The sequence below is a fragment of the Daucus carota genome, chromosome 7 (assembly GCF_001625215.2).
Source record: "Daucus carota subsp. sativus chromosome 7, DH1 v3.0, whole genome shotgun sequence".
NCBI lineage: Eukaryota > Viridiplantae > Streptophyta > Magnoliopsida > Apiales > Apiaceae > Daucus > Daucus carota.
In genome coordinates, this window is record NC_030387.2 from 28,773,182 (window position 1) to 28,795,839 (window position 22,658).

The 22,658-nt window shown below is 31.7% G+C and overlaps 1 protein-coding gene and 1 long non-coding RNA gene across 2 annotated transcripts; one reads left to right on the forward strand and one right to left on the reverse strand.

Annotated features, from left to right (window-relative positions):
- Positions 1-392: 392 nt before the first annotated feature.
- On the reverse strand, positions 393-1,496 carry LOC135147647 (uncharacterized). The gene is made up of 3 exons (XR_010285319.1): positions 1,041-1,496; positions 675-723; positions 393-538 (listed from the first exon to the last, which is right to left on the reverse strand). It is a non-coding gene; the product is annotated as an uncharacterized LOC135147647 (long non-coding RNA).
- A 17,134-nt stretch (positions 1,497-18,630) lies between these two features.
- LOC108194851 (uncharacterized) lies at positions 18,631-19,846 on the forward strand. Its single transcript, XM_017361788.1, has 2 exons — positions 18,631-18,765; positions 19,400-19,846. Exons 1-2 carry the CDS (start codon positions 18,631-18,633, stop codon positions 19,844-19,846), a joined length of 582 nt encoding a protein of 193 aa, XP_017217277.1.
- Positions 19,847-22,658: the final 2,812 nt, after the last annotated feature.

Sequence of the window (22,658 nt, forward strand, 5' to 3'; positions counted from 1 at the left end):
TCTTGACTAATACAGGAAATCTATACTTTAGGTAACTGCCTTTGAATCAATTATACAATATGGTACGACAATAATTATTTGCCCACACTGCTTTCCAACACCCTTGTACCTAATCTGATAGAGAGTGTTGCAGCACCAGTAATTCACTTGTGATCTATGAGTAGGAATAATATTCACGTACATACATTTAATACAAAATGAATAGGTTCACAAGGAATAGAGCTTACTAGATATCAAGACCAAAAATCTGTATGAGGTTTGAAATACATTTGGTTGACACTGATATCAACATGTTTAAATGAACTAAGAGTACACCATACTTACCTATAACTTGAACTTGGAAAATAATATAATGACAAGTATAAATTAATTATAATATCACTTACCAGTTAACTGTGTGGACTGATATATTAAAATGTCACACACTCAATGGTTCTGAGTAAAATTTCAGCAGGGGCTCCTCCCCCAATTTGTGTCACTTACACATGTATGCTATTAGCAATCCTTCAGGCCATTTGGGAAGGGAAGGTAGTGCTAGCTACGCTTCCCAGAAGTTTGAAACACAAGGTAAGCAAAATAATTAATCTGGCAGCCATATAATCAGAATTTACAAAGAGCACTTTAATATGATATAGTCAAAGTGAAAACTTAACTTAATTTTGTTTATATAATACCTGGTATTCTTCTCAATTCATCACTAGTGCTTCTACTTCAATATCATTCCTGTAAACAACAAAGTGAAATATTTATCAATAATAATAAGTAAAAGATGAGCTCATGACAAAGAGGAAAACAAGGGATCTAAATTTAGCAGAGAAAACAAGAGCGAATAGTTAGCACTGCCTACTTTTGGCTTATATGTTGTCTCCTTTGCTTCACATAGACTTTCATATTTACATATAGTATTTACAGAAGCAGTAAGATTTGGCAAGCATAATATAAAACACACACATTCTGTGGTGTGGGAACAATTATTGACACATTCATACTCAATATGCAATTGATTAAAAAAATATAAATTGAGAATCTAGGGTTTGGACCTGCAAAAGCAGAATGAAGATGCGAATCAAATTCTTATTCTCCTTTAGCTGCTTCAGAGAATCAACACACTCCACTTACAAAGCAAGCCAAAAAGAACGGTTAGTATGTAAAACAAATCCTAATCACAAACAAAAAGAGGATAAAGAGAAGAGAGACATCGAGAGAGAAGAAAGAGCCGGACAGAGAAGAGAGACAGAGAGAGAGAGAGAAGAGAATAGAGCTAGTGGCCAGAGAGAGAAGAAAAGAGAGACCCGTGAGAGAGAGAAGAGAAGAGAGACCCCTGAAAGAGAGAAGCATAAGGGGGAAGCCGGTAAGGGAATATGATGCAAGAGCAAGCTTCCCTTGTTTCGATAGCTTCTCTGGTGTACTGTGTTCACCTTCTACATACTAATCGGAGATGTAGAAGAAGAAAGATACAAAGAGAGGGAGGGGGAAACCAAAATTTGAGTTTAACGCTAGAGGGGGAAATGAAAATTTGGGATTGCTGGGGGACTAAAAATTATGTGGGGAAAATGAAATGGCTTGTCTCCAAAGCTGAGATACCAAATTGAATCATAAATAATAAAAATATTATATTTTAATATATTGTGAAGTTGAATTATTGAAAAAATGAATTCTTTTCAAGTATTTATTTATAGTTGATTATCAAAATATCATAAAAGTAGATTTTTAAATATATAAAAAGTTGGTGGTGTAAAAAATAAATATTTTATACTTATCTTATATGATCTTTTACAAAAATATAGTAGGATTATTGTGTCTAGTAAACAAAATAATTGATCCTATTAATTGTTGATGTAGAAATATAAGAAAATTTGAACTAACAATATTAGTCATGCATTAAAAAAATTAATTTATGTTATGTATATATGCAAATATATTTATTTATGTTATGTATATATGCAAATTAATTTATGTTATGTATATATGAAAATATATTAATTCTTGTTTTTGCACTGTTTGTATTAAAAAATATATTTATGTTATGTATATATGCAAATATGTATTGTTCATGTGTAAAACCAAGACAATTTTGTACTTCGCACGCATGTATTAGTATGTGTTTTATGTTTACAATTTAAATAGTAGTAGATATAATCTTTGTTATGTATTCAATTAGTTCTCTATTAATTTATAAATATTTATTTTAATGATCTAACCATACGGATGTCAAGAACTAACTATATTTGTCATGTATAAAAAAAATATAAAAAATTTATTTTTATTTTGTATGTTTTTTTTAACAATACTAGTCAATTGTAAATTTTGTCTTATTTGTGAAAAGGTATTTTTTGTCCTGTACTGTCTAACAGACAACAGTTTTTATAAGCACCTATGTTGTATAAAAATAGTGTAGACAACGGTTTATAGAAAGGAAACCGTTGTACAATAAAGTATCATTTTTAATAGTAAAAAATTCGCATTTCCCGGATCAATTCTTGTTTTCGTACTCCATGGCTTAACAAATATAGTTATATTAGGCATATATGCAAATATCTATTGTTTATTTGTACTATAAAGATAATTTTGTAATTCGGACGTGAGTATTAGTATGTGTTTTATGTTTACAATTTAGAAAGTACTAGATAGAATCTTTGTTATGTATACGATTAATTCTGTATTAATTTATAAAAATTTATTTTGATGATCTAACCGTACGGATGTCAACTAACAAAATTAGTCATGTATAAAAAAAATCAAAATTTTTTATGTTTATTTTGTATGTTTTTTTAACAATACTAGTCAATTGTAAATTTTGTCTTATTGTAAAAAGGTATTTTTTGTCATGTAGTGTCTAACAGACAATGGTTTTTCTACGCACCTATGTTGTATAATTGAAAATGACACAACTGTTACCGAAGTTATACCGTTGTAACAGAATCAATTGTCTAAATTATGCTCAAACAACGCTTCATGGAAAATCCGTAGTATAAAAGTAGTGTGGACAACGGTTTATGGGAAGGAAACCGTTGTATAATAAATTTTTATTTTAATGAGTTAAAAATTCGCATTTCCTTGATCAATTCTTGTTTTTGTACTCTTTGTATCAAAATATATATTTATATTATGCATATATGCAAATATGTATTGTTCATTTGTAATACCAAGAAAATTTTGTAATTCGGACGTAAGTATTAGTATGTGTAATGCCAACACTTTTTCCAGCGTCCGTTGTCTGACTAGTGTTGTCTGATGCCAGTTTTGTTGTAGTGGGATGACATGGAAGCAGATGTTTTGCTGCTTTCTAATGAAATGCAAAACCCTAATGTACGTGAGGGATGCAGCTGCTACTATCCAAGCCAAAGGTAACTCATGTTTAATATTCGCATGGCATAAATTTATATCTAATATGCTTTCTTCCTCATCTCTGAATTCTTGTAGGAGGAAGTCTCTAGGACCCGAAGAGCACTTGATCCCTGTTGGAAACGTGTAACAGAATAAATGTGATAGAGAAGTAAACACACACAGCTGATATATTAATTCAAACACATATACAACTTGTTTTTCACATACAGACTTAACAGGCTTCAGCCTTTGTTTTCTCTCAAGAGCTTCAGCTCATATAATTCTCACTCACAACTGCTGTTGTAGTTTTTCTCAGTGTGTTCTGCAAATACAAAGGTCAGCCTAGGCATTACATTAGCTAGATTACAACATGTCTTACCTCACTGTATTATTTATTACCAGCCTACAACTATTGACTTCAAACTGTGTACTAGCTATTTTCCAGGTAGTAAATAACAACTGCATATCTTCTTTTCAACCATTCCTTGCTTCCAATATATGTAGCCTACCATATTTCCAGGAAGACTTGTGTAGCTGCACTTTGGTTTCCTTCAGCCCACCTTATATTTAGGAGCTCTGGAACGTACATGACCAACTCCTTAAGCTATATATTTCAAACCTTATCTCCAAACTGTAGTTTTTGTTTTATTCTTTTACACACATATAGATAATATAACATATTCAAACTTATTAGTAAATGAGAGTTTGATTTCCAACACTCCTCCTCAAACTCGAATTTCCATTCCGAGCTTCTTCTTTTTCGCTTTGTGAAAAATGCCCCACTTCAATGACTTCATGAATATATCATCTAAAATTTCTTTGGGCATGTAGTTAACTCGTCCTGCAATTTTGTGATGCACAGATTCCCGAATTTTGTTGCCTTCGTCGCTTGTCTGAACACAAAACACTGAATCATCAACAATTATTTGTATTGGTCTTGCTGCTTTGTAGATATTATCCGGACTCGGCATACTCCTTGGCGCTTTCCCTGAAATATTATTGAGTCCGCTGCTAGGATTACAATTATCAAACACTTTCGGTGGTAACATACTTTTCAAATTTCTCATTTCTTCATCATAACGATTTATCCGCAGCTCGTGGGCTTGGAGCAAACACGCGAGCCCTTAAATCGAAATCGTCGACAAATATTTCGACTCCTCTAAAGTAGTTACAACATAATCAAATTTTCTTGTCAATGAACGGAGAAACTTTTCCATGACCCGAACATCATCCAGGCTTTCCCCATTTCTTTTCATCTCATTTGTCACCGTTTTCAAATGCGTAACATTTTCTTCAATATTTTCAGAATTTTTCATTTTCATATTCTCGAACTCGCCATGCAATACTTGAGGCTCCACCTCTTCTTCTTTATCGACTCCTTGGAATGATTTGTGCAGAATTTCTCAGGCGTCTTTTGCTTTTTTTTCATGTGCAATATTATCAAAGGTGGATTCGTCAACACCTTGATAAATCATGAAACATGCCTTGTTGTTTTTGCTCCTGCACCCATTTAATGTCGTCTTCTCGGCTTCTGACAGTGCTACTTCAGCCGCTGATATGAACTCATCATACCCGCTTTTGACTATATCCCAAACATCATAAAAATGGAATAATTCCTTCATTTGGATACTCCAGTCTCCATAATTTGTGCCCGTCAACATTGGAACTTGGGCTTCCAGGAAACTTACCATTCTTTTTCTCGAACGAAACCTCGGCTCTGATGCCACTTGTTGGAAACGTGTATGGCATTTATACACTAATATATGTAATATAACCGGAGAGCAAACACACTTTATTTGTAATGATACAGATGAAACTTTTGTTTTTCTTTACGCACACAATAATTAATACATAAGGCTACAGCCTCTTCCTTTAATATAGAGTAACAAACTCACAACACAGAGACCAGAGCTTCGGCTCCTTTCTTTTGCACTCTATATTTCTAAATTCACTTCTATTACATTGAACACAAACATAGCCTCTATTTATAAGCCACACATATGCTAACTGATCTTATTGCCTACACTACCCAGCTGTATGCTGTATTAATTTAGCCACCTTAATTCATGGGATCAAATTTCTTTTCAAACTTGGACAGCAACATCTCTTTAGATGATCTACGCGGTTTCATTAATACATCTGACTTGCATGTTGACAACTTCACAATTCAAATTACCAAGCTGCTGCATCACCACTTAATCACCTGCTTGTCACCTTTGTATGTAAATAGCCTACCATATATCCTGGATTCAACATATGACCAGCTGCTGCATTAACTAGTATTCCTTGTTTCACATGGTTGCCTTCCTTTAACTACTCTAGCATAGTTATACATCCTGTCGACATTGAGCTGTATTGTTTTGACCGTTGTATTGTTTTGACCGTGCATGCATGAAGATAAGTAGCACACCATAATTCCAGGATTGCTCATGTACACACAAGCTGATATTATTTATAATATATTCTGGAGAGTTTGAAAAATCTAACAATCCCCAACTACAGCTACTTGTCAGATTATTTAATTCATATTTTCAGCGAATGGGACGAGTTGATAGCAGATTGTCGTCAGAGGGAACAGTTATGCAACATTTACAGATTAGATATTGTAATGCTACAACTACAAGTCCTAGCCAAGAACCTATATATGTTGGAAATTTAATCTTAAACTTATTTAAGTATTTGTTTATTTATTTAGTTTTGAATAAATTAGCTGTAGTGTTTAATTTATATTCTGACTTGGTCATATGCAGTAGCAGGTTATTAGGAGAATTAGCGTTAAGTAGAGGAAATGTGGGAGCATAGTGGAGTAAGTTGAGTAGATGTATTAGTCTAGAAGTCTATCACGTAGTTTCCTATTTTACAGTCACCGCTATTGATGTGCATTAATATTTAAACGGTTCCATGTAATCAGTTTATATATATGAGAAGTTTTAGTTTTCCTCTCTGCAAATGTTTCCTACGTCTAAACAACTTATATACATTATGTAGATTAGGTTATTTTTTCAACATGATATCAGAGCTAGGTTGGGAGAGGGTATCAGGGCTTAACAGCCTTTCCTCCGATCCTTGGGTTGTTGCTGGGTGTTGGCGTCACGGGTGCCGGACATTGTGCTGCAGAGGCGTTTGTGTTGCAGAGAAGATGTAGTTTTAAGTAGGCGTTGCAGAAGGATGGTGGCAAAGCTACACGTGTAGTATGGGATGCATGTGTAGTATAGGGCTGCCGAGAAAGACAAGGCGATGCCGGAGAAGTCTGTGAGAAGAAAATCATGGCACAAGTGGTCATGGAAGAAATTTTTAATTTAGAATTGTGCGTGAGAAGTGCACCTTGGAGAGAGATACTCCAAAATTGTTTTTGATGAGAAGTGCATCAAACTTGATAGTGGTGAGAAGTGCATCACAAAATGAAAAGATGGTGGTGAGAAGTGCATCACAAAATGAAGAGAAGTGCTTCATAAATTCTGTAAGTGCATCACAAAATGAAGAGAAGTGATTCATAAATTATGTTCATAAGTTTAAGATTATGGGGGTGAATGTTGGAAATTTAATCTTAAACTTATTTAAGTATTTGTTTATTTATTTAGTTTTGAATAAATTAGCTGTAGTGTTTAATTTATATTCTGACTTGGTCATATGCAGTAGCAGGTTATTAGGAGAATTAGCATTAAGAAGAGGAAATGTGGGAGCATAGTGGAGTAAGTTGAGTAGATGTATTAGTCTACAAGTCTATCACGTAGTTTCCTATTTTACAGTCAATATGCTAGATGGGTATGCAGCTGAGCAGGCCCCGCTCAATCAAAGAAGAGGCCTGTGCTAAATTTAAATTTAGGGCCCTTTTATTGAAAAAAAATGTACATTAAATAAAAATTTAACTACATTCTTAACAGAAATTTTAAACTTTTATTACATTGATCATAACTTCACAATAGTTTATATATTTTATTTGAAAAGTGACAGCCTGCCGGATGAATGTTTTATTTGATACATATAATTAGGCAGGGTGGATTAATTGGGGCCTCAAAACATTTTGGGCCAGGTGCAGTTGGGCTGACTGCACTGGTTGATCACCGGCCCCGCAGCCACAGTCATTTTTGTTGAACATGTCTTTCTTCGATAAACAGGCTTGTAGCCTTACAAATTAGCAACCCATATATGTTAAACAAAATAAATTTATGCCTCCTAATTTCTCTAAGACCGATTTCTCTTATAATTATATATAATTAAGTGGTTAATATATTTGTTATGATACTAGTATTAGTATATATTTCGACTAATATAGAAATAGTGTGGACAGAAAGGTAGGAAGTGGGAAATAATGGAGACCAACCTGGAAAAAAAGATTATTTTTTGTTTCAAAGGATGATATAGAAAAATACTTGTGTTTACCTAAAAATTGAAAATGACCGGTAGTTTTGACTATATCTCAATAGTTGATGAAATTACTAGTACACATGATTTGTTACCACATTTGTTGTACCAAGCTTTGATGCCTTGAATTTCCTCATATTACCTTTACTTAATGAGAAGCTAATTTCAAAACTGGTTACGTATAAAATATAGGTAACACTCATAGTCTTAGCAAGGATGTTCACATTGGAAGCGTGAGTGGGCAAGGTAGCACAACCCATGATTTAGAAACTATCTTTCTAATTTCATGGTCCAAATTGAAAAAGCCCAATTAGCCGCCTATATAATCATAACACATTGCCCTATCAAATTCATATTGTCCTACAAATCCCCCGCTCACCTATAATAAAACCAGTTAAATTTGAATTTGCTTCAGAAAATTACACTCAATGGAAACTTCCAACAATGAACACCATCTTGAACATGAAGAGTCTCACAACCACCGACGTCAACCAAGCTATGAAATGATACTAGACTATAGTTATTTAGAATTACCACTCAATCATCCTTTTTTTGTTAGGTAGTGCAACTTACACCATTAATATCCTCTTTTGTATCTTTCAATAATTCATTATCTACTGTGATGCAAATACTCTTTATCCCTTTTATACACCTATTATAGGCATGATAATTGATTATCATGTTGTTGTTTATTATTTTAACATACATCTTCCTATACTTGTTTTTTGTTTAGTATTTAAACTTGTTATTTGAAACTCTCTTGTAATCATGTATGATTCTAATGGGCGGAACTAATAGGTTTATAATTTTTATTAAATTGTTTTGTATTTAATATAATTAATGAAAGAATATTATTAAAAAATATTTTATTAATCCATGTTTTTTTCTGATTTTTAAAATATGAAATCAATATTTATTCAAAAAAATATGAATTTAATAATATGTAAAAATTAGTTAAAGTTATTTAGCAATAAATATTTTTGTAAACGTTTGTAAAACTTAACCAAAATAAATTGAAGTCATTGAAACAGATGAGCTACTTTCAGTATGTATTTATTTTTATTTTTTTCCTGATGTATAAGTATTGTTTTATCATCGTGACAAAAACAAGTATTGTTTTATCTTAAAAAACTAAGTAAATATACTCAATATAATATTTGAATATAAGAATAAATTTTTTACTTTTGTTAGTTTGTTATTTGTTTGGTTAAATTTGATGCATGTTTTAAAATTATTTATACTTTGTATTTGTATTAATTCAAGCATATGTATACTTCTTTTCAAACTTTCGTTTAAAAATAATCATCAACCTGGCTGACTTTTATTGTTTGCCAGGTTACAAATGATGAACGGGAACAAATGGGAAGAAGTGGTGACAGGGAAGCAGAGGTTTTGTTGCTTTCTAATGAAATGCAAAACCCTCATGCTGAGGGATGCAGCTGCTACTATCTCTACACCAGTTCCCCCTGTTCCTGATCTCAACGTGCATCCTTTTGATCTCAACATGCTACCCACAGAGGAAGAGGTCGAGGAGGAGGAACCCATGTGTCAGATATACAAAACCCTCGTCCTCGTGTGGGTGAACGTGATATATGTGTCCTATGCCAGGATGAGCATGCAACTGAGGAATTAGTTGGAGGTCTTCGATGTGGACATCAATATCATATGAAATGTATAAAGATATGGTTGAGGAGGATCACCAAATGTCCAATTTGCAGAGACACCGCCATATTTGTTGAACGTGTCTTGTTTCAATAAAATTAGTAACGCCTATATGTTAAATAAAATAAATTTATGCCTTCTAATTTCTCTAAGACACATTTCTCTTGTAATTGTAAGCGGTTAATCTAGTGATGTGCAATAAGTTTACATCTATTGAAAATAAAATTTTATGAGGTGATATATATATGGTCTCATTTATAAATTAAGATATTAATATCCGTAATTTATATGTATTTTATGCTTATAATTACTAAATGATGGTAAAATGTATTAATTGTTTGTTGAAATGTATTTTTTTCAACCCAATAAACTAGTGTTTTCACTCATAAAAATGAAGTTGGTTTCTTCTAAATCACTATACAAAATAACAATTATCAACAAAATGAAATAGAGCCCCAATTATTTTGAGCCGTTCCATTTTTATTGCAAGCCCAGCCCATTGACAAATAATCTACTACATTATGCCTATTGCTCTCTCGCTACCGCTGGTGAAGTGAATGAATTAAAAGAAACAATAGTCTATGCTAAGAGGGCAATAGAAGAGGCTGCCCTTAAAGCTTTTAGTGAGAAGCGTCATCTTGAGGAGAAATTGGGGATGGCTGTCAAACAGGCAGAAGATTTCAAGGCCGCTGCTAAGAAGGCAATCTACGAGGCCGGCGCAACTAAGAAATGTTACAAGATTGGCTTAAGCAATTTTGTTGCATACCTGGCCACCAGTGAAGGCAGATCGTTGGGGGACTACGTAAACCAGCTAATTGAGGAGATACCACACGATAATAGGGCCCCGGTTGATGCCGCAGTCGACATGGCAGGACTTAAAGGTGACAGGGCTATAAAAGATGAACCCCGTGACTACCACTTGACAGGTTTTGCAGAGAATGTTGCTTTACAGGGTAACTATTCTTGAATGTACAGACAACTTCAGAGTTTTAGGAGAAGGTTTTGATACGTTTTTACTTATGCGTGAGGATGGTTCCGGAGTTCTACATTTTGTTAGATGTCTTAGTTATGTTCTTCACTGTCAAGTGTCAAGGCCAACTAATTTCAGTTTTAGAAGGAAGATGCTTTCAGTAACATATATAACTTCATTTCTCTTGTTTTATTTCCAAGCTCTTGTTTTTGAGTCAAGTGCTTATGCCTCTGTTGTTTTAAAGGGGTAGACCAGAAGCCACACTTGAAACAAGAGAACTATACATATATAAATAGTACAACAATTGTAATACTGCAGTCTGCCGATTTTACTCTCCCCGTCTTGGACATTTCAGAATAAACTGTATTAATCACTCTTTGAGGGCCACATTTGTTTGCGACAAGATTAGTACCTCGTATTCCAGTGTTTACCATTGAAGATCATAAATTATTTACAAAAACATAAATAAAACAGCCTTCAAATGTTAATTTTGCTCAATACTCCTTCAGCGACATTTTAAAGTTTTAATCGAGTCACTATCATTTAAAATTGGTAAAACAATTACAAAAACTATTATCTATATACTTTTATACTGTTAAGTTTCCTAGTTTTACAAATAAGATTATAATTGTTCTACAAAATTGATAAAGGAAGTTGAGAAATTAATATAAATATTGATTAGTGAAGGTTAAAAATTATATCTTTGCTTATTTTCTCTTTTTTATGAAAAACGAAACATAAAATTTTCACCAATTTTGAGCTAATCAGGTATTTGTGTGAATGGTTGTATGCTGAAAAGAAGTAGAATCGGCTGTTTTTAGTGTCATTAATATATAGTGTAGCAACATTTGCGGAACCTCTAATAATCATATTCATTTTATTCTCTTTCTACATTTACACACTTAATTTACTACTGAAATATAAAGATATTTGTTATCATTCAATTAGTAAAGTAATATAGCGGAAATACTTGCAAAGTTTTAATTGTTTTCATTACCAAATTTACTAGTACAGTTTTCTTCACTCGTGCCCCTCCCTTCCCTCTAAATCGAAGTGAGACGGTTGTGTTGGTTGAGTTAATGATACTGACAGCTGAATTGAAGGAGTGTGTATCACGATGTGGTCGCAAATGAGGGTTTAGGCAGCAGGTTGGGAGAGAGAGAGGCTGAGTGCTTGAGAGTGATGGTCCTACGGAGGAGGGAGGGGTAGAAATGAGTGCAAATGGTAGACTTGTTCGATTGTTCTCGATCGATGAACAATTTTCAAGTGGGGCCCCTGCCCGGGGAGAGTTGTGAATGAGATAATTCGCTAATTGTGTCTTAATTTAAAGCTATTAGTGCACCATTTATGAATTACTTGATTGTGGCATATTTTGGCATGTGGAGGCAATCACGTGCTATTTTATTGCCTTATTTATGTATTTGTTTATTATTTTTTATTATTTATTTTCTTTGATATCTAATTTGAAAATTTCACTTGACTAGACTTTATATTATTTTCTTTTAATGATATATATACAAACATATTTTTAATAACATATTATTAACTTTCTTTATATTATATAGTATATTTAAATTTTATATAATAACTCATATTTTCTTTGTTTTGTTTGTTTTTATCTTGAAGATGTTTGAAAGAGATCTTAAAAGGATCGTGGAGCCGAGTATACAAGACAAGTTAGGGATAACTTTGATGCAAGGGATTTCATATAATAATTATCAGAAGATAATAGTTTTATTTTTAATCTGTTTGCAAACTGAGTATTTTTTTTTTTGAAAGCAGTCTTCCATCTTTGAGTTTTTCCCCACCAGATAGTGTCTTAGTCCTAGATTTGTTGTCGTCGTTGTCGAACTAGTGGGGATTGTTCATTCTTAATTGGTGAAATTTTTAGGTTCACGTCAAGGACCCAAGTTGAAATGAGCTATTTCACTCAAAATGAAACTGACTAACAAAACTTTGCAACGGTTTAAGTGAGGCCATATTTGCCTCTAATCAAAATAATATTTTTATTTATCTTCTCTCCGACATCATTTTTGGCATCTTTCTTTGAAAATAACACGACAAGTTGGCACACAAAATGAGAACTTGGTCAAATTTGTCCTACCTGACTTTTCAAATATTACTTACTTTATGTTTCTAATTTTATTATTTTGATATATTAAATTTCACTACTAGAAAAACGGATAAAATTGACCGTCATTTTCGGTCAATTTTAGTTAATATTGACCAACTTCAGTCAAAAATATATTTCAGGGTTTTTTTGAAACTTTGTGCGGGAAAATGGGCCCGCCTAGCAAATAGTTTCGACCGCATCCGGTCAAAAATAGTTTTCCCACATTTTTAAAAATTTGTGCGGGAAAATTCCCGCCTAGATAATAATTTCGACCGCAGGCAAATTTGACCGCGACCGGTCAATTTTAATGACATCATCGAATTAAAGTTTGGCGGGAACTTTCCCTCCATTTTTTTCGGGGCCCACCATTTAAAATTGACCGGATAAATTTGACCGAAAACGGTCAAAATTATGAGCGGTCAAAATTAATCGGTCAATTTTAGCCTTGACTTGGTGGCATGCGAGTTTAACCTTATATTTGACCGCTTTCAGTCAAAAATAAGGCGGTCAAAAATAATCGGTCAAAAATAACCTGTTTTTCTTGTAGTGTTTAATTAATAGCATCTTTTACAATATTATTTTAAAATTTAGAAGATAATAAAATATAAATTAAAGTGATGTGAAATGTTTAGTCGGGAAGAAAAGATAAAAGGTGTTAAAATAAGATAAAATGTGATGGAAATGATTATACGCCGAATATTTAAATACTAGTGTACGTATGAATTTCGGTTTATTTAGGAGTAAATATTTAAATCATCATACAATTTGAATTATCTGTGAAAAATTTGATTTTAATTGATATTTATTTGAATAATACTATTAATAAATATTTAGCTAATAATTGGGCTGCGTTGAAGAAGCCCATGTTATTGCTGCATAAGCAATTTTACCTGTAGCCCTTGGAGTTGTTATTCATTGGCCCAAAAATGAAAAAGCCCAGTTCCTGCCTATATAAGCATAACATATGATCATGTGTATTCTACATTACCCTACAATTGCGCCGCTTATACAAAAACTCTTTTGTATTCTACATTATCCTACAATTACGCCGCTTATACAAAAATCAGATGAAATTACTTACAGAGCACTCGAAACTCCAACAATAACCATCAACAAGCACCAACATCAACCTAGGTATTGAATCATATACAACATGGCTATTTAGTGTTTTCTCTCAATCATTCCTGTTTGTTTTTGTCCTATAATGCAACATAAATGTTAATATGTTCTTATATATCCTTCAATAATTCATTATTTGATCCAGATTCAAATATTTTTTACCAGATTTAAACACCTATTGTTTGGATGATGGAGAATCATCATCTTGCTGGTGGTGATGTGGTATGTTAATGTAACCCTCCTTATATATTGTTTTTATTTTGTATTTGAAATTGTTGTTTTGGAATTCTCTTATAATCATGTATACTTTTTATTGACCGTGAGTTTCTAAAATTTTATTATGTTTATATTCGATATATATTTTGAAAAATATTTTATTACTCCATATATTTTTCAGATTTATAAAGCAGAAAGTCAGGAAATTTTAAAAATTAGTTGGAATTGTTTATTAAGAAAAATTTAGTTAAAATTTGTATAGTTTGTCTAAAATAAGTCCAACAATCATTTAGAGAGCAGAACTACTTTTGATATGTATTTACTTTTATTTAAAAAAGTATGTTCTAATTTGTAATCGTTGTTATTCCCTTGATAATATTTTTAATAATATTCAATATGATATTTGGATATATTAATATATATTTTTAATTTTATTATTTTGTTGATTGTGTCATTATATTTGATACATTCAAGTTTTAATAATATTAGTTTAATATTACCATCTACTTGTATTAATTCAAGCATACAAATACTTCCATGTATAACAATTTTTATTTTTAAAACAATCATCTAGCTAGCTAACTTTTATTATTTGGCCGGTTACAAATCTTGAACCCAAACAAATGGGAGTAGATGAGGAGGAACACAGAGATCATATGGCAACCCATGAGTTAGAAATACAAAACCCTCATCCTCATGTGGGTGATGCTGATTCAGCCGTTATTATTCGCATTCCATCTGTCAGCCCTATTATTGATCTCAGCCTAATCCTCTTGATCTTAACATGCTACTCACAGAGGAAGAAGATAAGGGACAACCCGGAGATCATCTGGCAATGCATGTGTTAGAAAATAATCATCATTCCCTTCACATTCACTCTCCTCAAGTAATATCACTCTCCTCAAATAATCATCTGGAAAGGCTTGATCTCAAGGTAAAGTTGGAGAAGGCTACCAAACAGGCAGAGAGTGTTGAGACCTATGCAAAGAAGGCAATTAATGATGCACATGATGCCCAGGCTTCAGGTAAGAAGGCAATATATAAGGCTGTGGCCTCAACCACAAATTGTTACAAGATTTGTTTAGACAACTTTGTAGTATCCTTGGGCATTAGTGGTGAGGATAAATCTTTGGAGGACCATGTAAGTAAGCTTGTTAAGGCAATCCCCTTTCATGCTAGGGCCCCAGCTGATATGGCTGTTGAAGTGCCAGGGCAGGAAGGTGATGTTGGATAAAAAAGGGATGCGGCAGAGAGCAACCCATATGTTTCAGTGTGCAAACCCATGAGGATCAACAAATGTCCAATTTGCAGAGCCCGGACCATTTCGGTTGAACATGTTCTTCTTCAATAAACAAGCTTGTATGCCTTACTAATTAGCAAGACATGCATATATGTTGAATAAAATAAATTTATGTCTCCTAATTTCTCTAAGACCCATTTCTCTTGTAATTATAAGTGGTTTATCTAGTGATGAGCAATGAGTTTACATCTCTTGACAATAAAAATCTTATCAAATTATGAGCTCTGATATTATCTTATTTATAAATTAATTAAGATCCATATTAATATCCATGATTTATATATGTACTTTATGCTTATTCCAAAATGATGGTAAACTGTATTGTTTGGGTGAAATGTATGATTTTCAACCCAATAAACTTATGTTTTCACTCATGAAAATGAAGACGGTTTCTTCTAATTAAATATTTATAAATAATGTTTACCTCTAGAACTTTGTGATCTTAGCAAAATAACAATTATCAACAAAGTGAAATAGATAAACAAATATAATAATAAAATAGGTAAGATATATATATAATTTGATGAAGATCGAATATACTATTTTCTATGTAAAAAAATATCTTGTTCTGAATTGGTTATGATAAATGAGTATCCATCTACTAAGTCATAGACCAAATTATGTTTGTGTCCACAACTCGCACATGATGAGCACAATTAGTATTTTGAAAAGAAAATAAAGCTATAAAAATACCAATAATATATTAGTGGATTCCAAATAAATATTATAAAATAAAGAATCTTATTAAATGTTATCACTATTTCAAATGTCAACTCCAACATCAGTCGGTCTAATCATTTTTTGTTGTTGTTGCTGCTATTATTATTATTATTATTATTATTATTATTATTATTATTATTATTATTATTATTATTATTATTATTATTATTATTATTATTATTATTATCATTATTATAAAAATCATCATCATAATCTTCCTTATTATTAATATTAGTATTAGTATATATTTCGACTAATATGGAAATAATGTGGACCAAAAGGTAGGAAGTGGGAAATAATGGAGACCAACTTGAAAAAAAAAGATTATTTTTTATTTCAAAGAATGATATAGAAAAATACTTGTATTTCCCTAAAAATTTAAAATGACCAGTAGTTTTTACTAAATCTTAGTAGTTAATCAAATTACTACTACAAATAATTTGTTACCACATTTGTTGTACCAAGTTTTGATGCCTTCAATTTCCTGATATTACTTTTACTTAATGAGGGAGCTAATTCAAAACTGATTACATAAAAAATATAGGTAATACTTCAAGCCTGAGCAAGAGTGTTTACATTGGAAGGGTGAGTGGACAAGATAGCACAATCAAAGATTTAAAAACTATCTTTCTAATTTCATGGGCCCATATTGAAAAGCCTAATTAATTAGCAGCCTTCCCAGCCTATATAATCGTAACATACTCCCCTATCAAACCCACATTGTCCTACAAATCAGCCGCCCAGTTAAATTTGGTTCAAAAAATTACAAATCAATGGAAACTTCCAACAATGGGCACTATCTTGAACTTGAAGAGTCCAGCAACCACCCAGGTCAAGCAAGCTACCAAATGATAGTAGACCATAGTTATTCAGAATTATCACTCAATACTCCTTGGTATGGCCAGGTAATGCAACTTATACCATTAATATCCTCTTGTGTATCTTTCAACAATTCATTATTTTATAGTGTTGCAAGTACTCTTTATCATCTGGCAATGACTTTGTTAGAAAATAATCATCATTCCCTTCACTTTCACTCTCCTCAAGTAATATCACTCTCCTCAAATAATCATGTGGAAAGGCTTGATCTCAAGGTAAAGTTGGAGAAGGCTACCAAACAGGCAGAGAGTGTTGAGACCTATGCAAAGAAGGCAATTAATGATGCACATGATGCCCAGGCTTCAGGTAAGAAGGCAATATATAAGGCTGTGGCCTCAACCACAAATTGTTACAAGATTTGTTTAGACAACTTTGTAGTATCCTTGGGCATTAGTGGTGAGGATAAATCTTTGGAGGACCATGTAAGTAAGCTTGTTAAGGCAATCCCCTTTGATGCTAGGGCCCCAGCTGATATGGCCGTTGAAGTGGCAGGGCATGATGGTGATGTTGGATAAAAAAGGGATGCGGCAGAGCAACCCAGGATGTCTCAGTGTGCAACTAACCCAGGAGGATGAACAAATGTCCAATTTGCAGAGCCCCGACCATTTCTGTTGAACATGTTCTTCAGTAAACAAGCTTGTATGCCTTACTAATTAGCAAGACATATATGTTGAATAAAACAAAATTTATGCTTCCTAATTTCTCTAAGACCCATTTCTCTTGTAATTATAAGTGGTTTATCTAGTGATGAGCAATGAGTTTACATCTCTTGACAATAAAAATCTTATCAAATTATGAGCTCTGATATTATCTTATTTATAAATTAATTAAGATCATATTAATATCCATGATTTATATATGTACTTTATGTTATTCCAAAATGATGGTAAACTGTATTGTTTAGGTGAAATGTATGTTTTTCAACCCAATAAACTTATGTTTTCACTCATGAAAATGAAGACGGTTTCTTCTAATTAAATATTTATAAATAATGTTTACTTCTAAAACTTTGTGATCTTAGCAAAATAACAATTATCAACAAAGAGAAATAGATAAACAAATATAATAATAAAATAGGTAAGATATATATATATAATTTGATAAAGATCGAATATACTATTTTCTATGTAAAAAAAATATCTTGTTCTGAATTGGTTATGACAAATGAGTATCGGTCTACTAAGTCATAGACCAAATTATGCTTGTGTCCACAACTCACACATGATGAGCACAGTTAGTATTTTGAAAAGAAAATCAAGCTATAAAAATACCAATAATATATTAGTGGATTCCAAATAAATATTATAAAATAAAAAATCTTATTAATTGTTATCACTATTTCACATGTCAACTCCAACATCAGTCGGTCTAATCATTTCTTGTTGTTGTTGCTATTATTATTATTATTATTATTATTATTATTATTATTATTATTATTATTATTATTATTATTATTATTATAAAAATCATCATCATAATCTTCCTTATTATTAATATTAGTATTAGTATATATTTCGACTAATATCTAAATAATGTGACCGGAAGGTAGGAAGTGGGAAATAATGGAGACCAACTTGGAAAAAAAAGATTATTTTTTATTTCAAAGAATGATATTACTAGTACAAATAATTTGTTACCACATTTGTTATACCAAGTTTTGATGTCTTCAATTTTCTGATATTACTTTTTCTTAATGAGAGAGCTAATTCAAAACTCGTTACATAAAAAATAAAAAATATCACTCCAAGTCTCCAAGCCTGAGCAAGAGTGTTTACATCGGAAGGGTGAGTGGACAAAATAGCACAACCAAAGATTTAAAAACTATCTGTCTAATTTCATGGGCCCATATTGAAAAGCCTAATTAGCAGCCTATATAATTGTAACACACTGCCCTATCAAACCGACATTGTCCTACAAATCAGCGGCCCAGTTATATTTGCTTCAAGAAATTACAAATCAATGGAAGCTTCGAACAATGAGCACCATCTTGATGAACTTGAAGAGTCTAGCAACCACCCATGTCAACCAAGCTACCAAATGATAGTGGACCATAGTTATTTAGAATTATCACTCAATCCTCCTTCTTCTGGCCAGGTAATGCAACTTATACCATTAATATCCTCATGTGTATCTTTCAACAATTCATTATTTTATCGTGTTGCAAGTACTCTTTATCCCCTTTATACACCAATTATAGGTATGATCGTGAATTATCAATTTGTTGGTTATTATTTGATATTTTAGCATACATCTTTCCATACTTGTTTTTTCTTTAGTATTTGAACTTGATATTTCAACTCTTTGGACCACACTTATCAATTTTATAATTTTTACTAAAATAGTTTATATTTAATATAATTAATGAAAGAACATTATCAAAAAATATATTATTACTCCATGTATTTTTTCTCATTTTTAAACATGAAGTCAATAATATGTAAACATTAGTTAAGATGTTCAAAAATTGAAGTAATTTATAGTGATGTGCTACTTGCGATATGTACTTATTTTTATTTTTATGTTTTGTTCTAATATGTAACTATTGTTTTTTTTTTTAATTTTATTAGTTTGTTACTTGTTTGGTTATGTTTGATGTGGACATGTTTTATAATTATTAATTAGAATATTATTTTGTACTTGTATTAATCCAAGCATATATATATATACTTCTTTTCAAACTTTCATTTAGAAGTAATCATCTTCCTAGATGACTTTTATTGTTTGCCAGGATATAAACGATGAACCAGAACAAATGGGAAGAAGTGGTGATAGGGAAGCAGAAGTTTTGCTGCTTTCTAATGAAATGCAAAACCGTAATGTGAGGGACGCAGCTGTTGCTATCTCTACACGGATTCCCCCTGTTCCTGATCTCAACATTCATCCTCTTGATCTCAACACGCTACCACCGACAGAGGAGAAAGACAGAGATCATATGGCAACCCATGAGTCAGAAATACAAAACCCTCGTCCTCATGTGGGTGAACCTGATATATGTGTCATATGCCAGGATGAATATGCAGCTGAGGAACTAGCTGGAGGTCTTCGATGTGGACATGAATATCATATGAAATGTATTAAGAAATGGTTGAGGAGGATCACTAAATGTCCAATTTGTAGAGACACCGCTATTTTTGTTGAACCTATTTTTTTCAATAAACAAGCCTGTATGCCTTAATTACAAATTAACAACTCATATATGTTGGTTTCAAAACAAAAAAAAACAACTCATATATGTTATAAAATAAATTTATGCCTTCTAATTTCACTAAGACCCATTTCTCTTGTAATTATATGTGGTTAATCTAGTGATGAGCAATGCGTTTGCATCTCTTGAAAATAAAATTCTTAACAAATTAATTATGAGCTCTTATGGGTGAACTTGATATATGTGTCATATGCCAGGATGAATATGCAGCTGAGGAACTAGTTGGAGGTCTTCGATGTGGACATGAATATCATATGAAATGTATAAAGAAATGGTTCAGGATTACCAAATGTCCAATTTGCAGAGACACCGCTATTTTTGTTGAACATGTTTTTTTCAATAAACAAGCCTGTATGCCTTAATTACAAATTAACAACTCATATATGTTAGATAAAATAAATTTATACCTTCTAATTTCACTAAGACCCATTTCTCTTGTAATTATAAGTGGTTAATCTAGAGCAATGCGTTTATTACATCTCTTGAAAATAAAATTCTTATCAAATTATGAGCTCTGATATGGTCTTATTTATAAATTAAGATATTAATATCCATAATTTTATGTATTTTATGCATATTACTAAATGTTGGTAAAATTTATTATTTGGTCAGATGTTTGCCTTTCAACCCAATAAACATGTGTTTTCATTCATAAAAATGAGAATGGTTTCTTCTAATTAAATATTTTATATAATGTTTACCTTTAAAACATTGTGATCTTAGCAAAATAACAATTATCAACAAAGTAAAATAGAAAAATAAATATAATAATTAAATATATAGAATATATAAATAATTTGATAAAGATCAAATATAATATTTTCTATGTAAAAAAATTATCTTTTTGGTCCCTGATGATATAATATCCATCATGCTATAATTTTTACATCAATATGGTGTAAATATAACACTATATGGTGTGGTGGGGATGAGAGAAACCTACAAAAAAATAATTCTAATAAATGTAATGGGGGAGGGAAATGGAACTTAGGGTACTAGGGATGACATAGCATCCCATAAAGAAACTCTTATTTGGTGTCAATGTTTATAAATTTCAGATATGGAATTTTTTCAATTTCTCATAGTTAATTTCATCATGATAATAAAAGTTTTATTATGTATTTTGTTAAGATACAAGCTATATCACATTTCTTAGGTTTGGAATTCATTGTATGCCACAATACCAATGTTATATTAGTCCCTGCACACTAGCTATAAGAAGATAATTCTAGTCAAAAGGACATATTTCTCTTTTTTTTTAAGAGAAATTTGCCAAACAATTTGCTCAAATGCAGTCTCAATCTCAAACTCCAATGAGGTAGTTTATAATTAAGGGGAGGTGCCAATTATTCTATCTTAAATGGGTTAGCAAGTATAATTATATAAAACACATTGATTAGATGTCGGGTTTGCTTTTATTTCATGGTACCTCTAGAAGTTGAGGTTACACATTAACTACGGAGTGTTAGATAAGTTTTAGTGCTCCTATCACTTGGTCTTATTAACTTTTATGAAGATTCTTTTTTTTTTTTTGCTCTTTTCACAATCTTGTTTAGTGTATGATAAAACGTTGCTAAGTTGGTGGTTTCTTTGATAACAAGGTTTTTCCTAAGTTGATGACTCCTTATTCCTTATTTGTTAACTAATATTGGTTCATAGAGATAAGTATTAGTATTACTTCTACTTCATCTTATTCAACTGGATTCTGGTGTTGACTCTTTTCATTAGATTGCACGCATCATATGAAGAGAATGATAAAACTGCAGTAATTTAGTGATTTGTTTCAACTTCAACAACAAGCTTTTCATTTAGTTGATGAATAGAGATTCCTTAGCTAAGCTCTATATTGGCCTAGCTTGTTTGTTATCAAACTGCACTTGATGAAGTAAATTATTTGGATATGTTCTTATTCATTCTAATTTGTTATGAATGAGTATGGATCTACCAAGTCATAGACCAAATTATATTTGTGTCCACAACTCACACATGATGTGTAGTTTAAGTATTTTGAAAAGAAAATCAAGATATAAAAATTCCAATAATGTATTAGTGGATCCCAAATAAATATTATAAGTAAAGAATCTTATGATTTGTTATCAATATTTCCAATGTCAACTCCAACCGGTCTAATTATTTACTACTACTATTATTATTATTATTATTATTATTATTATTATTATTATTATTATTATTATTATTATTATTATTATTATTAATATTATCATCGCAATCTTCACTACTATTATTAGTATTAGTATAATGTTGACAGAAAGGTAGGAAGTGGGAAATAATGGAGACCAACTTGAAAACAAAGATTATATTTATTTCAAAGAATGATATAGACAAAATTCTAGGGGTTTACCTAAAAATTGAATATGGGTAGTAGTTTTGACTATATCTCAGTAGTTAATCAAATCATTAGAACACATGATCTGTTATCACATGTGTTGACTGTTGTACCATGCTTTGATGCCTTGAATTTTCTCATACTACATTTACTTTATGGGGTGCTAATTTCAAAACTCCTTACATCAAAAATATGTGCAACACTCTAAGCCTTAATTACAAGGGTGTTTACATTGGAAGCGTGAGTGGACAAGGTAGCCCAACCAAAGATTTATAAACTATCTTTCTGATTTCATGGGCCCAAATTGAAAAAGCCCAATTACCGCCTATATAAGCATAACACATTACCCTATCAAACCCGCATTGTCCTACAAACCACAAATCCGCCGCCTGTATAATCATAACACATTACTCTAGCTATCAAACCCACTTTGTC